Genomic DNA, 24,831 nt, shown 5'->3' on the forward strand with positions numbered 1-24,831 from the left:
ACCTTAATCTCTATGTCAGTACGGCTCACCACGATGCCACTGCTTTCCTTCTCCTTTCTATACCCTAAATTGTAATGTCTCAAAGGGAATGGTTCTAGCCTGTATAACACTCCTTTTTCTAAAATTCCATAACATTTATTATTCTGTTAGTAATCAAATACTGCTCTTTATTTATGTCTCCTAATCTAGGTTATATATTTCAGAGAGAAAGAGCTCTATTTTATATTGATTTTGTATCCTATTTGTGTTAAGTATCATGCTATTATAATAACAGTAATCATAATAAAAATAGGAGTTGTACTTCTATGTTTCGGGTTCCATGGAGATATTTTTTTCTAAATTATCTCTAATCATCACAACAGTATTGGAGGGTGGATATCGTAATTCCCATTTTACAGATGAGGATACATAGAATTGAGATGTTAAAATTTTTCTCCAAAATTACACCAGTAGCCAGCAGCTCGCCACTCCTAGTTGGAAGATAATGGTTGAAGAAAGAATGGCTAATGAATGTATTGGGTTTATTTTTTTGAGACAGAGGACACTGAGCAGCCTGAGAACATTTGGTGCTCAGAGGGAGGAAATGCTAAGAGGGGAAACAAGTCTAAAAGGGAGAGAAGGATAGTTCAAAGACCAATTTCCCCTGCCTCCCAATTTTGACTAGTGCCAGTTCTAACTGCCTATGTTTGCTTTGCTTGGAAGATAGAATCATTGTGCCAGGATTCACAGGAGTTTGTTTTGGAGGATGCATTAGTCAGGGCATGCTAATTGCTGGAACAAACAACCACCAAACTTTAGTAGCTTAACACCACAAGGGCTTTTTCCCTCTGGTGTCACAAGACCTATGGGGTCTGCTCTGTTCCCTCTAGTCCTTCAACTCAGGCTTCTTACATGCTTTAGCTTGGCCATCCCCTAGGCCTCAAGGGATTTACTAGATTCTTTGCATGGGCTGAACAAAGAGGGAAGAGAAAGTGCTTGGAGGATTAAATGGGAGGTTTCTGGAAAAGGCAAACATTACTTCTGCTCACATTGTATTGGCCAAATCTCAGTCACATGATCTCACTTTACTGCAGAGGAGGATGGGAGATACAGACTTCCTGTGTGGTCAGGGTTTTGTGGGGAGGGTGATAGAAATGGGAACTGGAGAAAACATAGTCTAGTTTTAGCCACAGAGTGTTACACCAGAGACCTGAGAGTTTGGTGACCACTGGTTTTCAGAGGCATTGAGTTTTCAACCAAGGCACTACCATGTGGTGCACACTCAGCTTCTAAAGGACATTGGATTTGAGGCATGCTGATGGCCTATAACTAGGAAAGTTGTTCACCTTCTGTGTAGAGAAGATAATAGCATGCATTTCGGGAGTTGTTTTGGAGAGTAAAGGAAACCATGAAGATGGAACTGATTTGTTAACTAGAACCGGATACTTAGACAAAAATTAATCTGCAATGTTGCTTGGGAAGAAAGAAAAAATGCTAATGCAAAGAGGATTTGGTAAGGAATGGTAGGAAGTAGGATTTAGATATTTTTCTTTGGAAACCCATTGCCATGTTTCATGTCATTAAATTTTGTTTCTTTTAATGAAGTAGTTTTTAAAAAATGATTTTATTTTAGAGAGCTAGAGAAAGGAAGGGAGAGGGACAGAGAGATAGAAACATCAATGATGAGATAGAAACATCGATGATAAGAGAGAACATCAAAAGGCAGCCGCCTGCATTCTTCCCCTCACTGGGAATTAATTGAGACAGCAACCTGGGCATGTGCCCTGACTGGGAATTGAACCATGACCTCTTGGTTCATGGGCTGATGCTCAACTACTGAGCCACACTAGCCAGGCTAATGAATCCTATCTAATAAAAGAGTAATATGCAAATTAACAATCACTCCGACACACCCACAAGCCATGTCCACCAGCCAATCAGGAGCAAGTATGCAAATTAACCCAACCAAGATGGCTGCAGTCACGGAGTGAGCAGGAGGCTTGGGTTTCCCCAGTGATGGAGGAAGCCAAGCTTTCCGCACACCCTGGCGGGCCCAGGCCTCCACTCAAGGCTACAAAGTTTCAATTATAGATGATAAATAAATCCCAACAAAAATGGCTGCAGCCACAGAGCAAGCAGGAGGCTTGGCTCCACTCAAGGCTACAAAGTTTCAATTATAGAAGATAAATAAATCCCAGATACCAGGGCTTCCGTTTGGGTCACGGGGGTGTGTGGCTGGCCTGCAAACCACCACAGGCCCCTCACCCAGGCCGCCCTACACCCCAAGGGAACCCCTACCCTGATCTGGGACACCCTTCAGTGAAAACCAGCTGGCCCCCATCCCCACCCGTGCACCAGGTCTCTATCCTATCTAATAAAAGAATAATATGCAAATTGACCATCACTTCAACACACAAAGATGGCCGCCCCCATGTGAACACAAGATAGCCAGCAGGGGAGGGCAGTTGGGAGGGACGAGGCCTGCAAGGGAGGGCAGTTGAGGGCAATCAAGCCTGCAGGGGAGGACAGTTGGGGGGGACCAGGCCGGCAGAAGAGGGAAGTTGGGGGCCACCGGGCCTGCAGGGAAGGGCAGTTGAGGGAGACCCAGGCCTGCAGGGGAGAGCAGTTGGGGGGGACCAGGCCTGCAGGGGAGGGCAGTTAGGGGTGACCAGGACTGCAGGGGAGGGCAGTTGGGGGAGACCCAGGCCTGCAGTGGAGAGCAGTTAGGGGCAAACAGGCTGGCAGGGGAGCAGTTAGGCATCAATCAGGCTGGCAGGGGAGTGGTTAGGGGGTGATCAGGCTGGCAGGGGAGTGGTTAGGGGGTGATCAGGCTGGCAGGCAGAAGCAGTTAGGGGCAATCAGGAAGGCAGGCAGGCGAGCAGTTGGGAGCCAGCAGTCCTGGATTTAGGATTGGGCCTAAATGGGCAGTCGGACATCCCTCGAGGGGTCCCAGATTGGAGAGGGTGCAGGCTGGGCTGAGGGACACCCCCCCCCCATGCACAAATTTCGTGCACTGAGCCTCTAGTTAGTATTTATAAATACCATAGAGGCTTTCCACAATTGTATTATTTAATATCTTTATTTTTTACCATAAAGGTTATATTTATAATTATTATTTATGATTATTATTTTTAATTGGTAAAACTGATTTTTAATGATTGTGTACTTTTTACTGGTTTCAGAGTGACTGCTTTGAAGAGTCCTGCACAGAGCCTTGAATTAAACTGGGAAAAGAAGCTGAGGGCTGGGTGGGCCTTTGTAAGATAAATTACAATACATTTGATACTTTGAAGAGAATTCGTTTTTTCCTGTTTTGCATTGGCTATATGTTGCTTTGATTTCATTCTGTATTTATGAGGCTTGTAGTATTTCTTTTCTTTGGCTTTCTTATTTGTAACTGCAGATTTAGCGATTTCTTTTGTGCACTATTGCCTCCCAGAATTTGGCCCAACAGTTTTGAGTAGCTGAACGATTTATCGAGGACAGATCCGCTGAAATGTGGCTCAACTTTAGTAAAGCAGGAGGAATGACATAAGGTTAGGTGACTGATGTGTGAGTTTTTGAATTTGATTTGGTTTTACATGGAAAGGTTGAAGCAATGATCCATGTATTCTAATAAAAATCATCAGTACAAATCAAATAAAATCTGGCTTAGTGGCTATTTTCCCACTGTCACTCATGGCTAGCCTGTGCTGTTACAGACCACATTTGGCAGGCACTGGTTTTTCCTACAACAACATCTTAAAAGTAGTAGTGAAATCTTCGTATGTTAAGAAGGCATCTTTTCTAATCAGACTTTCTGCTAATCTCATCAGATAAATCATTATTCTCTACTGACAGCTCTGGCTACCCCTAAACCCCTTCCCTGCTTCTTGTTTTCTCTCAAGATGCCTGGTTATTGTCATTTTTCAGGTCTTTGTGTCTTTTTCCTTTCAAACTCAGGACATTTCTTCCATTCCTGAGGAAGAGTTACAGCTTTTTACCTTTCCTCTTAGTGAATTTATAGACCAGTAGTACATCATAGCAGCTCATCTCTTTCTGACCAGTAATCCATCGATTATCAGATGGACAAAAGGCAGATTGCATCCAAACTGTAGACCTAATAAAAGACTAAAATGCTTATTCCCATGAATTTGATTGATTTGAACTTAAGAAAATATCAGTCGATTCTAACGTATTTCAATTTCCACCTCCAAAAGCTGGCCTAGTAAATTAATGCAGATGTATTTCAACTACTACAGTTATGGCAGTGTTTTAAAGCTCTTGGAAATGAAAGTAAGAGTAGTAGCATGGTTAGGGGAAAGGAACAGTTCATTTTTGTCATTATAGACCAGACCAACTATCACAGCCCCTGGGCCTCTCTCAAACCAATGCAAGCTCATGTCATACTGGTCATATGGTGCTATATAGGATACAGGGTAGCTCAGAGGGAATATTGGCAAGTTTTTCATTGCTGATATGATTTTAAAATGCATATTGCTAGATATGAAAACAGAATCATTATAATACTATTGAACTTTCCTATTTTTGCAAGTATTCTAACGAACTTAAGCAAGTATTCTGTTACCTGTTAGAATTAAAGGGGGGAATGGAATGGCCGCTTTTATATCAGATAACTTTTGATTTTTTTATGCTTTTGAAAAATAGTGTTGGTCTGCTTATGCTTAAGTATGCAACTTCCTTTGATCCCAATTTCATACTTTCAGTGATTCCAGATAAATCATTTTAAATGAGATAACTATAAAAAAATTTGGAAAGCAGAAAGCATAATACACAAGTTTGGTAACATTATTGTGAGATAAAATGTAAAACCCTTTAGGTCACCAGACACACTTCTCTGACTACACACACACACACACACACACACACACACACACACATACACACATAAGTCCAACTAGGAAAAATCTTTGCAATTGTTTGCCAGGCATTTGGCTGAAATGAATTATAGGGAAATCTTTCTAAGTATGAATAAGTCAGAGTTGAAATACACCAGTACTGTTCAGCTAATAAAATGACATAGGCTTCATCCAGGGTTAAAGGGGCCATTTCCACCTTATATTGATGACAATAAGTTAACTCACTCAATATTGTACAATATGCATATGTTCTATCAAATGACCAAGCTTTACTCACAATATTTTCTGGTGATCAAGCTTCTCTCCTCCCCCTTACCCCCCTCCTTTATTTTTTTTTTTACAGTAGTTAGATCATTTGCGTCACCTTTCTAAGGTGTCAGTTTACTTACCACTTTTAAAAACTTAGGTATTTCCCACTTGAAAACATTTTTAAATTTTTTTGGCCAACCTACAAAAACCACACTAGATTTTCTTGTGTCATACGTGTACTTCTGTATCCTTGATTTTATTGGGAAGTTTTCACTGAGGCAGATCTCCTTTGTACACAGTGGTTTCTAGAACGTGGTACAAAGAGGCAAGGAACAGCCACTCAGAAAAGCACTGTCTCCAGAATGGATTATTTAACTTGGCTTCATGCATTTCCTTGATTCACTAGTGGGTTGCTCAATCTTGTCTTCATCTTGGCTGAATTCCTTCCAAGTTAATAGTATATATGTTTTCATTTATTCTAGTTACTATCCTCCTTACCCCCACCGAGGTCACACTGCTGCTACCACTAATAACGTTATCCATTGAGATGTCACCAGGGCATAAATAAACAATTGAGGAATATTTCTTACCAATTCAGAGAGGACAGAAATTTCAGTTGAGTTTTGCATGTGCTTCCCTACATTTCTGTGCTTTTAAAATCCAGTTGACCACAGACCAGAGGATCTGTGAGGCTCTCTAGGATACTGTGAAGGGTTATCAGTGATCCAAAGATGGGGGGAGTGGGTGTTGAGGAAATTTTCACTTTTTTCTTTATACACTTTTGTCGTTTAATTTTTTCCAATAAGAACATAATTAAAAGTTAGTTGTAATGGTCTTAAAGTATCTCCCCATACTTTGTAGTGTGCTGATTAGTTGCACAGGGAAAAGTTGTAATTGTACAGTGCAGAATTCCCATAATACCTGGACCAGGCGATAAAATTAGAATAACAAATGAAGGAGGCAGACCACCATGCCATCCTGTGGCTGTATGTGATATTCTGGGAAAGAGACAAGGCCACTTATGTAGTACTAGAGGCCCGATGCATGAAGATTTGTGCAAGAATGGGCCTTTCTTACCCTGGCTGCTGGCACCGCCTTCAATCCGACTGGAGCAGCCTTTGCGCTCTGTCCCAGACCTGCCTTTCTGCCTTCCCACGCTGACCAGAGGCCTGGAGTGGCTGGGGCGGTGCAGAAGCATGCGTCGTTGCCATGGCGACGACGCAAGCATCCCGACCCTCCCCTGGCCACTTGGCGCCTGTGTATGCAAATTAACCCCCATCTTTGTTGAGTTAATTTGCATATTCACTCCTGATTGGCTGGTGGGTGTCGCAAAGGTATGGTCAATTTGCATCTTACTCTTTTATTAGTGTAGATTATGTCCACCTGAATATAATCCTAAGGCAGCATCAGAAAAAAAAAAGCCAAGTTGAGAAACATTCTATAAACTAATGGGCCTGAATTCTTAAAAAATACCAATATTACAAAAAGAAAAGGGAGATTGAGGAAATTACAGATTAAAATAGATGAGAGTGATGTGCTGATTAAATACAGTGAATAATCCTGGATTTTTTTTTTTTTTTTTTTTGGTGTATGCTTAGTTAAATGTATTTATTATGCTTGATATCACTTGTCATTTATGGACTGTGGATTAGATAGCAGTATTATATCAAAGGTAGATATCCTAATTTTGATAACTATGCTGTTTTTGTTCTTAGGAAATAGACACAGAAGTATTAAGGGATAAAAGGATATGACCGGTGCAACCTACTTTCAATGGTTGAGACAGAGCAAATTACATAATTTTAACTGCATTGTGATAAAAAACTTTTGAAAATAAAACATAGGAAAACAGGAAAAATTTTAAAATGTGTTGTTCCTGCCCTACCAGCATGGCTCAGTGGTTGAGCATCGACATATGAACCAGGAGGTCGCTGGTTCGATTCCTGGTCAGGGCACATGCCCAGGGTTGCAGGCTTGATCTCCAGTAGCGGGTGTGTAGGAGGCGGCCGATCAATGATTCTCTCTCATCATTGATGTTTCTCTCTCTCTCTCTCCCTCTCCCTTCTTCTCTGAAATCAATAGAAATACATATTTTTTAAAAATGTGTTGTTCCTGGACTTTAATCTTTTCTTGATTACCTTCCAGGTGGGGCCAGATTATCTGTGCGTTTTGTTTTGTTTTGTTATTTTGTTTGTTTGTTTTGAGGTTCTTGGGTATTTTGATGGTAAGCCACATTTGAGACTCACAACCCTAGAATTTTTTTTTTTTCTTTTCTAAAAGAGTTGGTAGGATTATGTTGAGATTGATCAGGTGCCACTAGATAAGTAGCAGAAAATTCCTCAAACTTGGAGTGAAAGGGTGAAAATTGACTTTGTTGAGTGTGGGGAAATGAACTTGGTGTAATGTTGTTGCATTCTTTGTGGGTTTCAGCCTAGTCAGAGCAGTCTGTAGTTGACCAGGCAACTTACTGTTCTTCAAATGCCACAAAAATTAAATGTTTTCTTCAAATTCTGTTCTCTCACAATTCTGATCATCAAATTTATATTGTATGGTTGGGTATCAGAATGTATATTTAGTCAAAATTCTGTTGAGCCCATTAAGTAAAAATAAAGAGATTTCCCCCCTGTCCAAACTATTACAATTTCACATTTATAAATTATTTCAAATTCATTTTTAATGGACTATTTCCTTTCAAATACATGTGGACATGGTGTTATAAAACTGTAAACAGTTTATGCATTTTTACAGATTTCCATTTTATGTGTTTGATACTGATTTACCTCTTTTTAATTGCAACAGAGGTAAAGAATTAGTAGTTTAAAACAGTAGGGACTGCATGTTCTGCTGTGATCAAGGAATTAGATAATCTGGTTTGTTTGCTTAAGGGGTCTGTATCTTGAGACTTTTATAGGGTAGTATCAAGGCTCTAAGCCTTCTTATTATGCCAATACCCAGAAGATTGCTTTAATGAGAAGTAAAGGGCCTTTTTCCAATTACAAGGGAATAATTGTATTAAGTTCCTGTGTTATGTCAACCTGCTTTGATTTGATTACTGCAAAAGAAATGGATTTATCTGTCAGTGTTACTTAATTAAGCCTTCTCATTGATGTTTTGCAGAGTAATATAGTGTGGTTTGCACATTTGAGCCTAAATACAAAGAAAATTGGCCTAAAACTAAGACATGACCCCTAAAGATAACATGTAAGATTGATTGCTTGTCATTGGCAGGTCAGAGGCTGCAGTGCTAAACACAGGTGGAAGATAGGGATGTTGAAAGGATAAAATGAAAATCAGTCTATGGGAGTGATTATTATAAGCAAAAAGGACTGTGCTAGAAAACTGGATTTTAGGAAAGATTTTTGAGTATTTAAAACTGTTTGGCTTCACCAATAATAGCCAGGCATCTGGAATAGGGAATAAAATGAGGTGAGACTGGAGGAAACAGAAGATGATGTTGCTACAGTATAAAAGGAAAGAGAAGATAAAGAAGAAAGCAAAAGGAATGATGCCATTTGGGAAAAGTGGACCATTGTGGTTGTGCAGAGCAATTACAGCTCACAAATATTTCAATTAAGCCAGCATCCCTTTCCCAGAGCTTCACAAATGGTACCCTAGGGAGAACAGAGGTATGGGGTGGGGGGAACATAGAAGATGCAACTGTTATATGTTTCATCTTGGCTCTTTTTCCCTTTCCATTGGAATAAACGTAATAAATTATCAAATAGGGTTTTTAAATAGCTATTTGTATATCTTAAGTCATTACAGTATTATGGATTTTAAACCATGAAGTTACATATATGATTTGAAAAATGCATGCAAAATTGCATATACATGTTAATACAGTTATATATTTTATATTATTAGGGTATGAAGCATATTTTAAAATTTATTTCTTTGTTTAACATAAATTTTCTAAAGTATCTCTCTTTTATTTTTCACATTTTGTTAGGTCTGTTGGTAAATACATCCTTAAGAGGGACTAAGCACCTAATTACAAAGTTCCCCTAATTATATTTACTTTTAATTTAGGTCCTTTGAAGCTTATCTATGTAGTGTTGGAGCTAGATGGTATGTTTTAAAGTCTTCACATATGGCAGCTTACTTTCAGTTGTTACTCTCAATTGATTTTGAAATAAGTCCCCTCACCCCAGAACATTATCTTAGTAAGACTGATGTTTATTAAGTACTTTTAGACCAGTTACATTTTAAAAAGTCGAAGGAGGCATGTACAATTCATACTGTGGTACTCTTGCCTCGGTCATTCATGGCTCTTCTTTCTGGGCTGATGCTTAGAAAGAAGCGATCCTGAACGGACTGCCTTCTCTTTAAAGGGAAGACCCAACTGGTTAGTTCCACACAGTTGAAGTGGAAAAGTGCTAAATGACACCCATGTCTCTGTATTTCATATTACATTATTCAAGTTAGAATTTTATTCAAGTTAGGTTGTTATTGATGCTTCCAAATTATCTGGATTGATACAGACTTCAATGCTATTTCCTTTTGTCTCAATTTCATAACATAACTCTTTACTCACCTTGAGTTTCAAGATTTTTGAGTTTCAAAATAAGGAACACAACTGGCATATTTATAACAAAAATTTAGGTATTTTATTTAGTTACTTCCATAGTATTTGAATTTTGTATTATATGAAAATGCTTTTTCTGTTTTAGAGCACGAAAGATGTAATTAACTTTATATTTTAAATATCTGAGATTATTTAGTGTACATTTTTGAAAAATAGTTTATTTTGAACTTCAGGAAAATAATATTGTGTTAAGCAGTGTTCTAAAGGACACATTAATATAAGTTTAAGTTAATAAAGGCTAAAAAATACAATCATTTTCCCACGAAACTTTCTCCCCTATATATCCATATTTTACCCTTCTTTATACAATTTATATACTTAAATATAAACTATGAAATCATCTGATACTTGACCTTTGAGTTTTCAGATTTATTTGATAAGTAAATTCATCAGTGTTGAGAATGTCAGTGCTGACAGCAGTGATGAAATGGAAAGCCCAGGTCTCCTTGCTCTGTATTGTAGAATCTTAGAATTTGTGTAGGAGGCATCACCACAACCCTCATCTTTTGCTCAGTCCATTTGGGAAGGTCAGGAAGTTTCTTGTCACTCACAGTTCAGATCACTCATTATGAGGTATATCTTGTCTCTTATGGAAACAGAAAGAAGTGATCATGGTTTTGTGGACATTATCTCTCAATATTTGAAACTCGCCAAACTCTCCTTTCCTCTGCCTTAGTACTCAGATTTGACTTCAGATTCCTCTACTTAAAGCTCTTATTATACTGGCTGCTAATGAAAATGTGCACATCCTTAACACGCTCTTTGCTGATGAAATATTTTGAACTCTAAATTCATCTGGCACTGACGGAGAGCATATGCCATCTCAGTTTGTGTGGAGGGCTCAGCCAAGGGTTCTTCCTGGACTAGGAAATTAGTAGGAGCCACAGATGTACGCAGTCTGTGATTCTCCATGATGATGTGGAGGATTTAATAGTGTCTGTTGTTTCAGAGCAAAGGATTTAAGACAGTGTAGACTTCAACATGTTTCAGAGTGATTATCTTTCCAGGAAAAACAGCCTCAATCCCCCAATGCATTCTGAGTGTGTAGAACCTTTCATCGGGAAATCAATATATTTCCACAAAAGTAGGGATTTGTAGACTCTTAGAGTGATGCAGAAACCAACTCTGGTTGTTTTCCGACTTCATGAAACTCTAGGGCCTTGGATGTTTGGCATGATCTGGGTGCAAAGTATGGAAAGAACCAATGTACAACTCTAATGAACCCAAAGTGACAGAGTTAGGTGACTCTCACACGTGTTTATTTCAATAAAGTTTAAACCTATGTAGTATTTTGTCTATGTTTTTAGCTTGGGCTGTTGGTCAGCATACTTAACTTTTGACAGCGTATCAGTTACATAGCACACAGAAATATGTTGAAATGGTGAGGTGTAAAGAGGATATTCTAAAAGTAAATTAAGCTTCAAAACATCTAATGGTTACTGAATTCTCACTGTGATTGTGCTGTAGAGGTTCATGGAGGAGGTGCAATGTGTTTACTCTGAGTATATTGGCTTTTCTAAAATCCAGGAGAATATTTGAAAGTTTCTGCCCTATTAAGCAGAACTAGTGGTCATTAAAAGTGAGAGTGAGATTTCCTTGACTAGGTCACCATTTTACGTATTTATGTGGTTTAATTATCTTAGATTTTGGGTGGTATTAGTAAATTAGGCTTTCATGGCAGATATTGGTTCCTGAGTATTTACTATGGGCCAGGTACTTCTAAAATTAGTAGGAGGCACAGATGTACGCAGACTGTGAGTCTCCATGATGATGGGAGGATATTTAATAGTGTCTGTTGTTTCAGACCCTAGAGCTGGATTATGCCAAGTTGCTACTAAAATCCAGGCCTCCATCTCAACTGCCAGTGCTGTGTTTTCTGATATTTGATCTCCTGGAAATTTGAGAAATCAAACCATCAGTTTAATGAATGTAGATGAGAAATCATAGAAATGAAAAATTATGTCTATAATATCTTTTCTCTAAATGGAGTGTTCTCCCTTCACCTCGCTTTGGTGTTTTGATGCTGAAATGTCAGCCATGTGAGAGGGGACTTATGCATAACTCCTCAAATACAATGAAAATTTGTGGATTGTCAGGCTGCTTCCTACAGCAACTGTCCATACCAAGAAAGTTACCATATCTGTCCTAGTTTAGGGTAAAATAAATTTGAAAAAAAAAATCTTGCACATTTGAGTCCATTTCAGTCTCATGGAAGAATAATTTCTGTCATCCACTTGCTTTTCTCCTTTCCCTTCTGTTGCCTAGGTTATTGTCTCTCTATTATTTATTCTCATTTTGGATAGAGGTGGCAACAGAACAGGGATGCTCATTGTGAATCTTGTTTCGCTCTTTGCTTTGCCTACTCAGTAGCATCTAGGATATTGACCCTTTCTCCACTCCATTGCAGTGTACGTTTTGATAAGCTCACCCACCCCTCTGGCTTTATTGTCCTCCTATTTTTATTTTGCAGCCTCTTGATTTCTTTTAATATTTACTTTTATATAGTTGTTGTTGTATATAATTCTGTAATCTTTTGTGGACACAGAATGGGCATAAACATCCAAATGAATACATTTTCTCTGCTGGAGAGAAGTGACTGAAGGTAACATTCATTGGAGCTGGTCCTGTAGAGATCTGTAGTTCTCATCAAAAGGGTATTTTTATGGTGGAGAAAAGCACTTACTAGTTTTTTGCATTGACAGCACCTGTGTTAGCCTTCTCTGCCATTTATTGTCATCTAAGCCTAAGTTTTCTCATATATAAAATGGGTATACTATTAGTGCATTGAAGTGCTTAGCACAGTGTCTGACACATGTTTAAGCACACTAAATGTTAGCTGCTCGTATTTTTTGTTTTTGTTTTGAGAGATGAAGAACAGTTTAGGCAAAAGGAATAGAGGTACAGAAACACGGAGGGTACACGCGTGTGTGTGCAATGTTCAGATATACCAACAGGGAGTAAGCAATGGGCCAAGTGTAGGCCATGTGCAGGGCTTACATAAAAAGTGAGTCTGGGCAAGAACTGCTGGGATGCAGATGTGATGGGGGTGTGTACTGAATGCTGCTGAAACCTGCAACGTAGGCAGGGATTTAAAGAGAGGGAGTGAGTCAGGCAACTGTTGGTGTGGGGCATGCGTCTGTCTTGACTCTCCAATAGAATAGGCTGGTGGATCTCAAATACCTGTGTACATGAAAATTACTTGGGAAAACACAGTGTGTTTTTCCCCCATACTGACCCTGTTCCCAGAAATCCAGACTCACTCGGTCTGCCTTGGACCCTAAGATGCTGATATTTGATGAGCACACCACGGATTCAGATGCACAGTGGTCCTCAGATGCACTTTGAGAGTGCTGGAATAGTTGTTGAGGGAATGCATGCTAATTTACTGGCAGGTCTGATGAAACTCAGTGGGAGGGAAGATAGAAATAAAAAACATAAAAGTAGTATGTTTACATTCATTATGAGTTACAAATATCCATGTTCTAGCCTTGTGTTTTCTTGCTATAAATGATTGAGCACTGGTTATACAGATATAGTTTCAAAGATAAAATCTAGTCAACAATCATATTATTGTTCTCTTAGGTTTTGGAGAGCTAGTGATTCCTCCTTATCTTCTAGATCTAGCAGGAGGGCAAGGGATGGCAAAACCTGTTAAAAAGAGAGCAGTAAAAAGGAGGAAGGCACACAGCATGAGGTCAGGAAATGAGAAAGGTGGAAATGGGAAAGGATGGCAAAAGAGCAGAAAGATTTGATTGGTTGAGAATCTATTTGTAAAGGAACCCAGCCAGTATTTAACCTGTTTTGAAAAAACAAAACTTCCAGCATTTTTAACTAGTGGATTGCTCGATTTTGAAATTGCCCAATTGAGAATATTCAAGTTTTGTGTTTTATCTGCCTGCTAATTAGCAGACTGCATGGTTGACCATCATTTTTCCTTTATCTTTGTGGATAGAACATGTATATGAAGGTCTCTTGCAACACTACAGCTCAAGTATGGGTTAAAAATGCATGTCACTCTGCATTTAGTAAGAGTTTGTACTAAATTATAAATCAAATTCTATTATATCTGTTCTCCAACTCAATTCTTTCTTTTTTGCTCTTTAATATGATTTTTCCTCTACCACAAGACTTCTCTATCCTGGCACAATTGACATTTGGGGCTAGAACATTTTTGTTGTGGGGGATTGTTCTGTGTATCTGTAGGATGCTTAGCAGCATCCTGGTTTCTACAGACTAGATGCCAGTACACTCTGTCCCCCCATCCCCCCGAAGCTGGGATGACTCAGAATCTATCTGGACATTGCCAGATGTCCTCTGGGGACCAGACCTGCCCCTGGTGGAGAACTGCTAGCCTAGCATTACTATGGTCTTATTTCCTCCATGTCTCTGCCTACGTTTTTGTTGTTGTTGCTAATCCTCACCCGAGTATATTTTTCCATTGATTTTTAGAGAGTGGAAAGGACGGGAGACACACACACAGAGAGAGAAACATAGATGTGAGAGAGACATATCGATTGGTTGCTTTCCGCACACACCCTGACTAGGGCTGGGGATGGAGCCTGCAACCAAGGTAGTAAGTACCCTTGACCTAATCAATCCCAGGACCCTTCAGTCTGCAGGCCAATGCTCTCTCTATCCACTGAGCCAAACCAGCTAGGGCTCTGCCTACTTTATATGTTTAAAATCCTTTTTAAAAACTGACAAGATAAAGTGTGTCTGAACAATATGACAACATCTTATGGTAGAGATAGGGATTCATCCCTTTTCCTTCATTATTTTTTGGCCAAATTTAAGAGCAGAAATTTCTCCAATTAGTCCAAACTGACTGTTTCAGGTAAAAAGGAATTTAAGATGTGCCAGGCTTCTGAAAAGCTGCAGTGTTTGAGAGATTTTTGTCACAGTGTTTTTTGTTTGTTGGTTTGTTTTTGCTGAAAATATTTGCTTTTTGGTTAAGGATGAAGTGCAAAACTTATTCATGTGAGAATCCAGAGGGTTCTAAGTAATTTCTTCATGTACTTCAGTTCTGTATACACAGGATAGACCAGGAGGCTGGGTTGTTAAACAGCAGATTTGGAGAAAGTATTGCACCTTTTATCCAGATTGGATGCACTCCCCAGAGCTTTCTTGACATTCCTTAAAACTCACAGTCCCTGATTTTAGCTGTCCACAGGGGGCATCTCTTTGCTGTTGCATTATCTTCTGAAGCACCAAAAAAAAAAAAAAAAAAAAAAAAAAGGAACGAAAATAATTTGTTTAAAAAGAAAGAATTCAAGTTTAGTGCTAATAGTTGTTTTTTATTATTGTTCTATTCCATCTCATAAGATACTAAAACAATGTGTACTCTACTGTATCCCAAAAATAAGTCAATTAATTATACTATGACTACTTTTGCTGATAATAAAATAGCAGTAATAAAAAGAATGACAGTAGTGCATGAAGAGAATAAACAGTATCACTGAAATGTTAGGAAACACAATAAATGGGATTATGTCTGCTGAACCAAAGTTTCACACCTCCTCCTCCAATTCTGTCAGAGGAAGTTTGTGATGGCCATCTGTTATCAACCGTGATCAAAATAATAGAACAGCGAAACTTTTTATGCTTCTAAGGGGCCTTTCATCAAAAATCTCAAAGCTGCTTCTAAATATAGAGTGACTGATCTTTAAAATTTTAAACCACTTTTATGTTTTAAGCAATTAATATGATAACTTAGTTTTTATATTCTCCATCCCCAGTACTTGCCACTTGACGCACTGATTGAGCATTCAGCAATTGGTCAGCATTAGCACATTGCTGCTACAGATTTTAGAAGAATGCCGACTTTCCCGTAGTTCATGTAGGTCGCTCCACTGTCATTTATCAAAGTAAAACTTGGACAACTTTAATTTCCACATTTCAATGCCCACATTAAGGATCGGAGACCAACTGGGCAACTCTATTAAAAAAAGAAAAAGAAAAAGACTGAGACAGTGTTATCTAAACTTAAAAAGCAAAACCTGACGCCCATGTAGTGCACTGGTAGAAAAAGATGACCAAATTCTTTTTTGTCGTGTGTATGTTGCTGCATGTCTGTTGTCTGGTATGACAAGCTGAGGCTAGAGAACAGAGTATTCAAGAACATTATGGCATGGATGCTGCCAGTGTTAGTATGAATATTTACCTGAATTTAGCATTGTTTTTTTTTGTAATTAAGGTTGTGTTAGTGTAGTTACACTTATTTTGTCCAAAAGATTTAAATAAAACACGCAGTGCAGTTTCATGTCTATAAAAGTCGAGGCTATGAAACTCTGTGAAAGATGGAAGTACTTTTTAATGCTCATACCTCTGGTTCCTGAGGGTCCAGTTCATTTTTTTGCTGTGAATTTAAATGAGTTAATTTAAGTAGATGGGTCAGAAGCCACTATCATTGTGGTAGCCCTGTGCCTGATTCTTAATTAAAGGCAGCAGGAGATTAATTTGAAACATTAATTTAAAAGTGCATACACAAAAAGAAAGAATTATTGCAAGAAAGCCTAAAGAACTTTTCTCTTGTCCCTAGATGTAGAAGACAGAAGTAGCTCAGGGTCCTGGGGGAATGGAGGACATCCAAGCCCGTCCAGGGTAAGTATATCTAATCTCTTCTCCCACATCCAAACATCCCACATATGTAAATTAACAGACCGAAGGTGAGTTTCTCTCAAGCACACACACAACTGCACAGATATATATGCGCACTAAGTTTAATGAGGATCAGGTTGTGTTTGGATTTTTTTTTCATTCTCTTATTGAATGCTGTTATTGAATTTGACACCTGTTCTACTTCTGCTAACCAGAAGAAAAATCCTTCATTAAATATTTGCCCTTACTTTGCCAGTTATTGATCTAGTATTATAGAAAGCTATTTTTTGTAGCTGGCACAACTTCGGAAAAAATCCTAGTACTGTATCTCTGTAATATATTGGTGTAAATAGACCACTGAATAATTCTGAAGGTGTGGTGTGAAGGACTAGCCTCTCAATATACTCTACATAATAAATCTATATTGATTTCACTTTGTGAACATGTTATTATTCTACCAGTAGTGCCTTTGGGTCACCAATGAGATTCATTCATTTGTTTGGTCTCAGATTTTTGCTATTCTTTTTCACGGATTTCCTCCATTATTAATTGGGTGTTAGTTTTGATGTAACGGAATGGCCATGGAATGGGAGGAAAAGGAGTGGTTAGGCCATGCGTGTTTTTGTGTGTATATGACTTTGGGCATGTCATTTCACCTCTTTGATCTTTATTTTCCTAATTGATAAAATGAAGAAGTAGAATCAGAGGGTCTTTTATGTTCTTTCTTACTTATATAATCTGACTTCACCTGAATCATTTCTAGGCTCTGTAGAATCCATGTCAGCTTTTATAATATGCATATAATACCCCAAATTAAAAATAGACAGAGCCCATAGCTGAGCAAACATCGGCACCTCCCCCAACCAGCTATATAGATGAAGCATTCTGTAGGGAGCATAACATTTTGCTTTAAGTATTCACATAAATTTGGGGGGAGGGAGGTCTCTGTTTTGGCATAAGAAGCAAGGAAGGTAGGTAATCAAGCTGTCAAAATGAGGACATTTCAGCAAGCCGTAGTTACCCATTTTTACCTGTTCTTTGGCCTTGTGGTTCCCACTCTAGTCTTCAGGGTATAGCAGGATCTCCAAGCTTACCAGTAACTTTATTCAGCCCTTGTACCAGCTGTCGAGTTTGACATTCTAATGCATTATATGGTTGGGTTGAGGAAATCTTTCCTCCTCCTCATGTTACAGTCTGCACTTGCAGAAATAAATCCATTCCCCTTGACAGCAAGTGTAGGAGATGACAGTGCTTCCCTCCATTGTTTAGTTCATTCAGACTTACTTAATTTCTTATGATTTCTCAGTTTAATACACACAGTACTTTTAATTATATTTCTAAGAACAAGATCCGGTTAGGATCATCCTGAATTTTATTTAGTGTTCATTAACTGTTCTGCCATTCTTTTCAGGGAATATGTTGGTGAATAATTTGAATCAATATTTTGCTATTTATATTTTCTAAATCCAGGGAGTTTGAATGAGAAAGATTATCGTGGCTGACTTGTATCCGCGCAGCCTAAGTCTATCTCATCTTAAAATGGTGATACTATCAGCTACCTTGCAGTACTATGCAGGGGTTTAAATTAGATAATGTATGTTAAGCTTTTAGAATACTTTTTAGGGTGGGGACCCTTCATAATAACCAGTATTATGCTTGGTAAAGAATGAGTGAGTGTAAAACCCATGCTGGGTATGTGACATCTTTCTATGCACTGACTTAGTGACAGCGTTAGATTACAGCATCATCAATTAATTTCTATAAACGAGGGAAGGCAATTGAGAATGGGTTTGTTTGGAACTTTAAGGGTTCCAGTTATTCTCTAGTGAGCTGACGTTCATTTTCATTTTTCATACAGTATCCGTCTTTTTTATGTGAGCATATTCTGCCCTTTGGCTAACATGCCAACTGACACCTCTGAGTAAATTTGACTTAGTCTTTATGGGCAGTGCAACCAGCTGAACAGAATGACATTTTTTTTTTTTCATTTTTGGTTACTTATGCACCTTTGTAGATTGAAATTTGAACCATATAATATACAAGTACATGCTTTTCTTTCGTATATGTTATCAATTCCTAGAAAAATAAGTGACGAGGCAGTTTAAAAACATTATTTTAATTTTAAATTCCTGTTAAAACAATGAGTTGATCTTAACAATGACAAAGTTAATGTCTGCTTTAAAACCATTTTTTGTGGTACACTCTGTCCAAACCCAGAAGTACTCATTTATGCTAAATTTGTGATGTTCATTCATAGTCATTTTATAGTAATTTTAATATTCTATGTGTAATTACTTATGGAATGATCCAGTTCTCTTACAACCACAATAACAACCTATAACAAAACACTGCAATTTCAATATCATAAAAAACCATGTGTTGCTTTTTCAAAGCCTTTACCTGGGTCTTTCAAAAGCTATTCAATTACAGGCTGTGGGTATTTTCTCTTATAGTACAACCTTGCTCTTTTAAGAAAAACAATGTGGGCCTATCAAAATAATAACTTAATATTTACAATATGTTTTATGTTGGGTGTTTTGCATGCATTATTTCATTTAACCACTTCAACAATTTCATGCAAGTTGGTTCAATTATTATTGTTCCCTAGATTTCACAAAAATTATGAAGAAAATTTGAACTCTGCAGACTCTAAAGCCCTCTATTAACTACTGTACCTGTGAAAATTCAGGTTCCTTATAATGATGTTCCTGGGTCAGAATGATGGTGGACTTTAGTTTCTTTGGGTCAGGGAGGTCTCACTAGTGGGTAATTTATGTGCTGATTTTTGTTCATGTAAAATTGAATTAGATAATGTATGTAAATGCTGTTATTTTATTTACAGAACTATGGAGATGGGACTCCCTATGACCACATGACCAGCAGGGACCTTGGGTCACATGACAATCTCTCTCCACCTTTTGTCAATTCCAGAATACAAAGTAAGACGAATTTTAAATTAACATGGCTTTTTGGAATGAATATGTTTTACCATGGGAGGGAGAACAAAAACCCAGACAGATGTTCTGTTTTTAGGAACTTGGATTTTGAGTCAGTTCTCTATAGTAATTTTAAATTGGGGGGAAATATTGATAGTTTGTGCTTGGTAATAACACATGAAGAACTAAGTTTCACTAGCATGTGGAATTACAGAATTTCATGGAATCTACATGGAAATTTTGTCTTCCTTAGATACTAAGCATTTATCACAATTTCAATGATGCAATAGTAGTACTTTCTAAGTAAAGGTTGATGAAATCAAAAGTGGTGAATATTTAAAATAAAAATGTATTTTATGCCTGCTCATAGGCAATGAGATATAGTCAGTATTAACTGTGAATTTTTATTAATAGGGTTATGGAAACTCCTTTAATAATTCATATAGGTTTATTGTGTTTAAGTCAGAGTAGTGCCTTCAAGTTGAATTGTAAAATCTGGTTGTATATTTATCAGGGGGTGAACTTTAGTGCTAGTGGTCTAGGCAGGCAACATCCTACTTCACTGAGAACAAGCTAGTTGTCGTTTGAGACAGTCTGCGAGCTCTTTGCATGCCCTTTCTACTGGTTAGTATAGTTTTCTGCTTTTAGAACCCTGTGGGATGTTTAACAGCAGTAACTTAAGCAATGAAAAGATAATTCATAATGGCTTAAAAGATCTCAATAGCTGGTTACTTTATTTTTGATTGAAAAAATAATATTTGTTCTAGTAAAACGTGAGTTTTTAACAATATTAGTAAATCTCTCAACTTGGCCAAATTTTTTTTTGAGAATCCTCAATAAATGAAGTTGAATTTTTGGTGCAAGGAAAACATGTAGCCATACTTATATCATTCTGAAACCATAATGGCAAATGCTTTTAAAGCATGCCCCAATTTTTAAGCCTTGTCACTATACTCGTTATTTAAGGGGTAGATAGTCCTTGAATCTGCCTTTGGAACTTTAAGGGTTCCAAACTCCCTCAAATCACATTAAATCCATCTGAGGAATTTCAGATATTTATCATAAAATAGACAAAGCAGAGAAATACTAGCAATTTATTTTTAATGGGTAATATTACATGTTGTGTCCTTACATGTCATCCCAACTTTGAGAGTCACAACATTCTCTTTGATCAAAGGATGTTATTATATTTGTGCTTTTTTAACTTTAAAATGGTAAATACATATGTATATGTTTTAACTTTATAGATAAAACAGGAGTCCCAGTTTTTTATCAGTTGTTGATAGGAAGGTACATTTCCAGTTTTCAGGATGTACAGATGCAGATGGCCAGATATATTTATCAACTTAAAGGTGAAAAAACAACTCTAGACACTTCAGTACGGTAGTAATAATTTTAAATTCTAATGCCATTGCTTCTCATCCTCACCCAACTTCATAAAATAGAAAAAAATAATTTGAAAATAAAAATCTTGAGAAGTAGCACTTAAAGAGTATATGAAAGAACTTCCTTAGTAGGTTCTAAAACTGTCCTCTGACAAGGTAAAGTAAGTAAAATAGAATAAATTACGATTAATATTTAGAAATTCCTGTAATATACATTAAAAACGTTTTCCTAAAGAACAACTTGTTAAAATTAATATTATAGAATATGCTAAGCGATACAAAGATAGTAAATAATTATTGTTCCTTTGTCCTTATGGGCCACTGTTTTAACAACCAAATTCATTTTTCAATCCAAATAATATTTAAAATTTAAGTGGATGATTGTCTAGAGCTAGAGGGGAAAGTTCTTTTCACTTAGCTGTTATTTAAGCTGAAAGTCGATGTCAGCTGTGTTCTTTTATCCCGTCTGCCCTCCTTCCCATTAAACTCTTAAATATGGAGGCCAAGACAGTCTCCTGCATTGTGATAGGAAATGCTACTATGTCCGGAGGCTCCCACCCACTGTTCCCAATGAAAGGCCTTCTCTGTTAGATAAGCTGTCTGGTCTGAAACATGGCTCTTTATTGTTTACAAACTGCTACATTTTCCACCTCAAGCAGATTTTTGCACAGAAAAGAATTGTGCTTGGGCTAAATGGTTTATCTGACATTAACGGTGCAGTGTCAGATTGGGGTCAGGGAAGTCACCCTCAGAGTGAGAGGGCATGGTGCAGTGTGCAAAAAAGGAAAAAGGGAGAAAAAGACATTTAAATAACTATGAAATACCTTGCATTTTTAGTTTGGAAAAGAATTTTTAAGAAATAGTTTTAGAGAACTGACCACCATGCTACATTAAAAACTCTTCCCACCCTTATAATTTCTCACATCCCAAACGCCTTCTTGACTGGCTTGAGTATCTCAGAGCCAGATTCGGGAACAAAGATTCTCATTGATTTTGCTCAAGCTGCTGTTTATTTAAAATGAAACCACTTTTGAGATGAGCGATGCTTGGTGTTAAGTTGCATCTTAACAAAGAGAAGGTAGGTCATTTTCAAGAAATTAAAGGCAATCCGTTTACAAAGGGAGACCAAAACACAAAATAAGATCTACTAGCGTAGAGAACAATTTAAACTCATAAAATATATGGTATATTCTGTTCTTTGTGTCCAAATACTCACTCTGTGTTATAATCTTTGTGGAAGTTCTCATTCTATCAAAAGAAGGTATTAGATTTTAATATAAGTTTTGACAATAGTTCTGTATCCATTCTTAGAATGTTTAGTTTTCATTAATTACAAAGATTTCTTTACATGTCAGAGACTTAATTCTACTATGATGTCACATTAGAGTAAAAGCTATAGCATTAGAAATAAATCAGCCACTTTATTGGACCAGATTCTCTATTGTCAAATCAATCAAGCCTATAACTGAATTAGGCGTCTGCTACAGAAATAAGTGACACTAATTTTACAGGAAAGAGTTATTAACTGCAGATGACCTTATTTTTTTTTTTCTTTTGTAAACGGTTCACTTAGTGAAATTTAGTTTATTACAAGTAAAGAAAAAAGTAATGAACCACTTTCTCCTTTTTGGGGGTAAATGAATATTACATATTTCGTTCTTTATGGCACTCCACTATTTTGGAGAAATGATGCAGGAATTGGTAACATTTGCTCATAAACTCTTTTATGCTAATAAAACACTTTATTATAATTCTGAACTTTGATATTTTACACCAATGGTTTTGAATAAATGTTATAGTTTTTGTAATATAATACTTAGGTTTGGCAGCAAAATAATAAAATTCAATTTACTTGTGTATCTTTTTTATGAAAAATGGGTTATAATTTATAAGATTAATAACTCCATTAATTTACTCTTTTAGAAATAAGCTTTCATGTCTGAATATAGTGCCCTATTTAATAGTTTATGAATCCCTGAAGTAAAAATAAACAAATGAACACAAGAGCACTTGTTATGCTAGAAGAATTAATGACATTTCTTGGTTTATAACCAATGTTGCACTCTGTAATTTGAGTTGCCATACAGAGTTTTGGAAGTTGATATCGTGTACATCCTTTAAAGAAGAACATAATTAAAGCAGATAAAACAGCAAGCCCCTAAATTTGTTCTTTGAAAAAATAAGTGTGCATGACTTTTTGTTTTTCCTTTGGTGTGGATGAGTGTGGATGAGTTGAGAGGTTTAAACATCAAGTCACAGAGTTGACTGCCTGCATTGACCAATTGATGGACTCTTCTACCTGGCATTTTCTGAGTCCCCAGCTCATTGCTTTCATTGGGTTAGTTTGCATTTTTATCTGTTTGATTTTCTGTGTCCTTTTTTTGTACTGAAGAGAAAGCAAATCACTTCTTTCTTATGACTACTTGTGATTTTTAATGGCTAGAGGCCCAGTGCATGAATTTGTGCACCAATGGGGTCCCTTGGCCTGGCCTGGAGGATTGGGCCGAAACCAGCTCTCCAACATCCCCTGAGGGGTCCCGGATTGTGAGAGGGCGCAGGTCAGGCTGAGGGACACCACCAGTGCATGATCAGGGCTGGGGAGGGACGCAGGAGGTTGGCCAGCCAGGGAAGGACCGTGGGAGGGCTCCAGGGCATGTCTGGCTCGTCTCACTCAGTCCAGATCTGCCGGACCCGAGTAGCAAGCTAACTTACCGGTTGGAGTGTCTGCTCCCTTGTGGTCAGTGCACATCATAATGACTGGTCGACCGATTGACTGTCTGCCCCTCTGGTGGTCAGTGCATGTCATAGCGATTGGTTGACCGGTTGACTGTCTGCCCCCTGGTGGTCAGTGCACATCATAGCGAGCGGTTGAGCGGCCTTAGCATATCATTAGCATATTATGCTTTGATTGAACAGACGACTGGATGACCGGACACTTAGGATTTAGGCTTTTATTATATAGGATAATACTGTACACCTGACCTGGTGGAAACTTGTTTGCTGCAGTTTTAAGTAGTTAGATGAAACCTTTATAGGTGGTCAGTGGGTGGCTTTCAGAATATGTTCCTCAGACCGAGAGGCAATGGGTCTGAGTCTTGTTTTTAAGAGAACTATATGCTATAGAATAGTTTGAAATTCCTGGTAAGAACTATATGCAGGGAGTACGTATTTTTAAAACTTTACTGTTTATTTTTGCCAAGCATTAAACTTTTGTAGGTAATTATTTGTCCAAATATTTTTACAATAGTATACAATATATTTTCCAGCTAAAACTTTTTGATCCAAGGAAGGATCTTAGGATGCATTTTCCTTCTATTGTTCCAGAGCCTTAATTGAAAACCAGATTGTTTGAGTGAACAAGTTGCCAATAAGATTATAGACATGCATTTGGTAACTGCAGGATGTGAAAAGTGATACTTTTGTACGGTTGGGTGCAGCTTAGTTCAACATCAGCTGCTGTGTTTTTACATGTCCCTTTGTGAATGGTTCGGTTTCCTTATTGTGGTGTTTGGTTCTCATCCCACTAATGGTACTCTATCAGTGCACTAAGTAATTTCCCACTATAGAGTCACTGGTTTCTAAACTAGCTCAGTGGAACATTTTACTGCAGGAATAGATCTAGGTTTCAGGCATAACTGAAGAAAGCTGCTGGCTTATAGGATGACCTTTGAATCTCATCTGGGTTAGCGGTTGATATTTTGATTTGGTTACTGTGGTCATATTGTGACAGCTGCTAGCTCATTATAATTCGGTTCCACCGCTCCGTTTGCCTAGCAGGAATATTTAGGTTTGTATTACTTCAAAGTGTTTATGGCTACTCTGAGTTTAGCCCAGCATAAAGGTGAAGTGTTGTGAGTTTTTTCAAATCCCAGTGGCAGTGGCTCGTGGCACAGTCTTCTTGTAAAACGGCAAATGTGAGTAGAAGCTAATACAGGGAGTGTTTCTTTTCCTTATAAAACTGGAATTACCCAATGATGAGGCTCTTACAGGAAAGCTGTTTTGAAAACTTTAACCTACAAAGGAAAAGAATGACCACAAGAAACATCGTTTTTTAAAAAAGCATTGGTAAGATTTAACTTGACATCTTGGTCAGATTTATTTTTCCATGCAGGAATATAAATATTGAAAATAAAAAACCTGTGCAATAATGGCAATTACTGGATGTTTGAAAGTTCCAGAGGTCAAATAATATTTTAGTAACTTCATGAAATGGAATTGTGAATATGGATGTCAGCTTTAGA

At 37.6% G+C, this 24,831-nt stretch overlaps 1 protein-coding gene across 21 annotated transcripts in view; it reads left to right on the plus strand.

Moving 5' to 3' along the window:
* Window positions 1-24,831, plus strand: part of TCF4 (transcription factor 4) — a 341,673-nt gene that overhangs the window by 113,464 nt on the left and 203,378 nt on the right. For all 21 annotated transcript variants that reach the window (XM_080686315.1, XM_080686322.1, XM_080686323.1 and 18 more), the window contains 2 exons: window positions 16,211-16,272; window positions 19,112-19,208. In XM_080686315.1, coding sequence (XP_080542441.1) covers window positions 16,211-16,272; window positions 19,112-19,208 — 159 coding nt within the window. The remainder of the gene's footprint in view (window positions 1-16,210; window positions 16,273-19,111; window positions 19,209-24,831) is intronic.

This window comes from Plecotus auritus, assembly GCF_963455305.1.
Source record: "Plecotus auritus genome assembly, chromosome: 8".
In the NCBI taxonomy this organism is placed as follows: domain Eukaryota; kingdom Metazoa; phylum Chordata; class Mammalia; order Chiroptera; family Vespertilionidae; genus Plecotus; species Plecotus auritus.